This window comes from Hibiscus syriacus, unplaced genomic scaffold (assembly GCF_006381635.1).
Source record: "Hibiscus syriacus cultivar Baekdansim isolate YM2019G1 unplaced genomic scaffold, ASM638163v2 tig00113725_pilon, whole genome shotgun sequence".
Taxonomy (NCBI): Eukaryota; Viridiplantae; Streptophyta; class Magnoliopsida; order Malvales; family Malvaceae; genus Hibiscus; species Hibiscus syriacus.
In genome coordinates, this window is record NW_024063471.1 from 5,629,944 (window position 1) to 5,631,392 (window position 1,449).

The following is a 1,449-nucleotide window of genomic DNA, read 5'->3' on the forward strand; positions in this document are numbered from 1 at the left end:
ATGTTTATAAATACTAATTAATCGGTCCCATAAAACGACAAAACCCAGAAGATGGAGTTGTAGTGCCATGATAATTCGGAGAGATTTGAGATGATTGAGGGATACAAGTCAGTATCATAATTTATCATTTATGTAAACTCCAACCACAGCTTGGTTCTAAACTAATATTATTGATTTATTCTCCTTTTACATGTCCCATAATCATTTTTCCCTCCTATAAATACCCCACCAGTATCACATATTTCCATGCCCAAAGAAAACACACACATCCACACCTCCAATTTTCTCCTTGTTTCTTTGTATAAAAAAAATGGGTGCTTTGGACTCTCTTTCTGACTATATATCTGATTTAATAACTGTTCATAGCAAGAAGAAGAAGCGCAAAGTCATGCAGGTATGTTATTACATCACTTCATCGTGTTTTTTCAGCTTGTGTTTTTTTTTCAATCATGTTGAAAGCTTGTGGGCTATTGTTGGATTTGCAGACTGTTGAGATCAAGGTTAAGATGGACTGTGATGGCTGTGAAAGGAGAGTCAAGAACGCTGTTTCCTCCATGAAAGGTGCAATTTCAAAGCTCTCTTTTCTCTTTAAAACATTATTCTTCCCATTAAATAATTAAGTCAAAGGAGAGGGAAACAAGTATGTGTATATATTCAGTTTCCGGGGAAACAAACAAAGTAGCAGTTGGGAAATATCTTTCATCTTTATATTTCGTGTTTTCAGACATTAAAAATTTATAAGTCCTTTTACCTAATAAATGCAATACTGATTCTCCCAAACCAAATACAACCTTCACCTCAAGTCATCTATTAAAAATTATCAATAGTAATTTTTTACTTTTATCTTGTTTAGGCGCGAAATCGGTGGACGTGAACCGGAAGCAAAGTCGAGTGACAGTTACCGGATACGTTGAGCCGAACAAGGTGCTAAAGAAAGTGAAAAGCACCGGGAAAAGAGCAGAGTTTTGGCCTTACGTTCCTTACAACTTAGTGGCATACCCTTACGTTGCTCAAGCTTACGACAAGAAAGCACCGTCGGGGTACGTCAAAAAGACCGAGCAAGCACTGCCGAGTCCGAACGCCGTCGATGAGAAGTTCGTCACTCTCTTTAGCGATGAAAACCCCAACGCATGTTCCATCATGTAACCAATTTTGACGGCCAACAGGTTGAGTTTTGGTGTTTCATGTCTGTGAATGGATTTTTTATTTTGTTCTTTTCAATTTTAGGTTTTTAATGTTGTGATGCGTTCGGATTTCATTGTATTCAACTAATAAAAAATAATCTAATCTACTTAGGTTTTTTATGTAATTATAAATGAATATGCACTTCTCATATGTACGTAGCATGTATTATATACGGCATATACTTTTTCTCCTTTGTTTCTTTGGTCGTGATATTAGAATGGATCGAATCATCTGATTAAAAATCAGTTGAATTAGTGATTTAAT

The 1,449-nt window shown here is 35.8% G+C and overlaps 1 protein-coding gene across 1 annotated transcript; it reads left to right on the forward strand.

Annotated features, from left to right (window-relative positions):
- Positions 1-261: 261 nt before the first annotated feature.
- LOC120187474 (heavy metal-associated isoprenylated plant protein 20-like) lies at positions 262-1,193 on the forward strand. The gene is made up of 3 exons (XM_039191180.1): positions 262-394; positions 486-561; positions 854-1,193. Exons 1-3 carry the CDS (start codon positions 311-313, stop codon positions 1,144-1,146), a joined length of 453 nt encoding a protein of 150 aa, XP_039047111.1. The 5' UTR covers positions 262-310; the 3' UTR covers positions 1,147-1,193.
- Positions 1,194-1,449: the final 256 nt, after the last annotated feature.

Bases quoted from the DNA above. Each gene is read 5' to 3' on its own strand.
- LOC120187474 (XM_039191180.1), top strand. From the start codon at position 311: ATGGGTGCTTTGGACTCTCTTTCTGACTATATATCTGATTTAATAACT. The intron at 395-485 runs GTATGTTATTAC...TTGGATTTGCAG, and splicing joins AGAAGCGCAAAGTCATGCAG to ACTGTTGAGATCAAGGTTAA. The intron at 562-853 runs GTGCAATTTCAA...TATCTTGTTTAG, and splicing joins CGCTGTTTCCTCCATGAAAG to GCGCGAAATCGGTGGACGTG.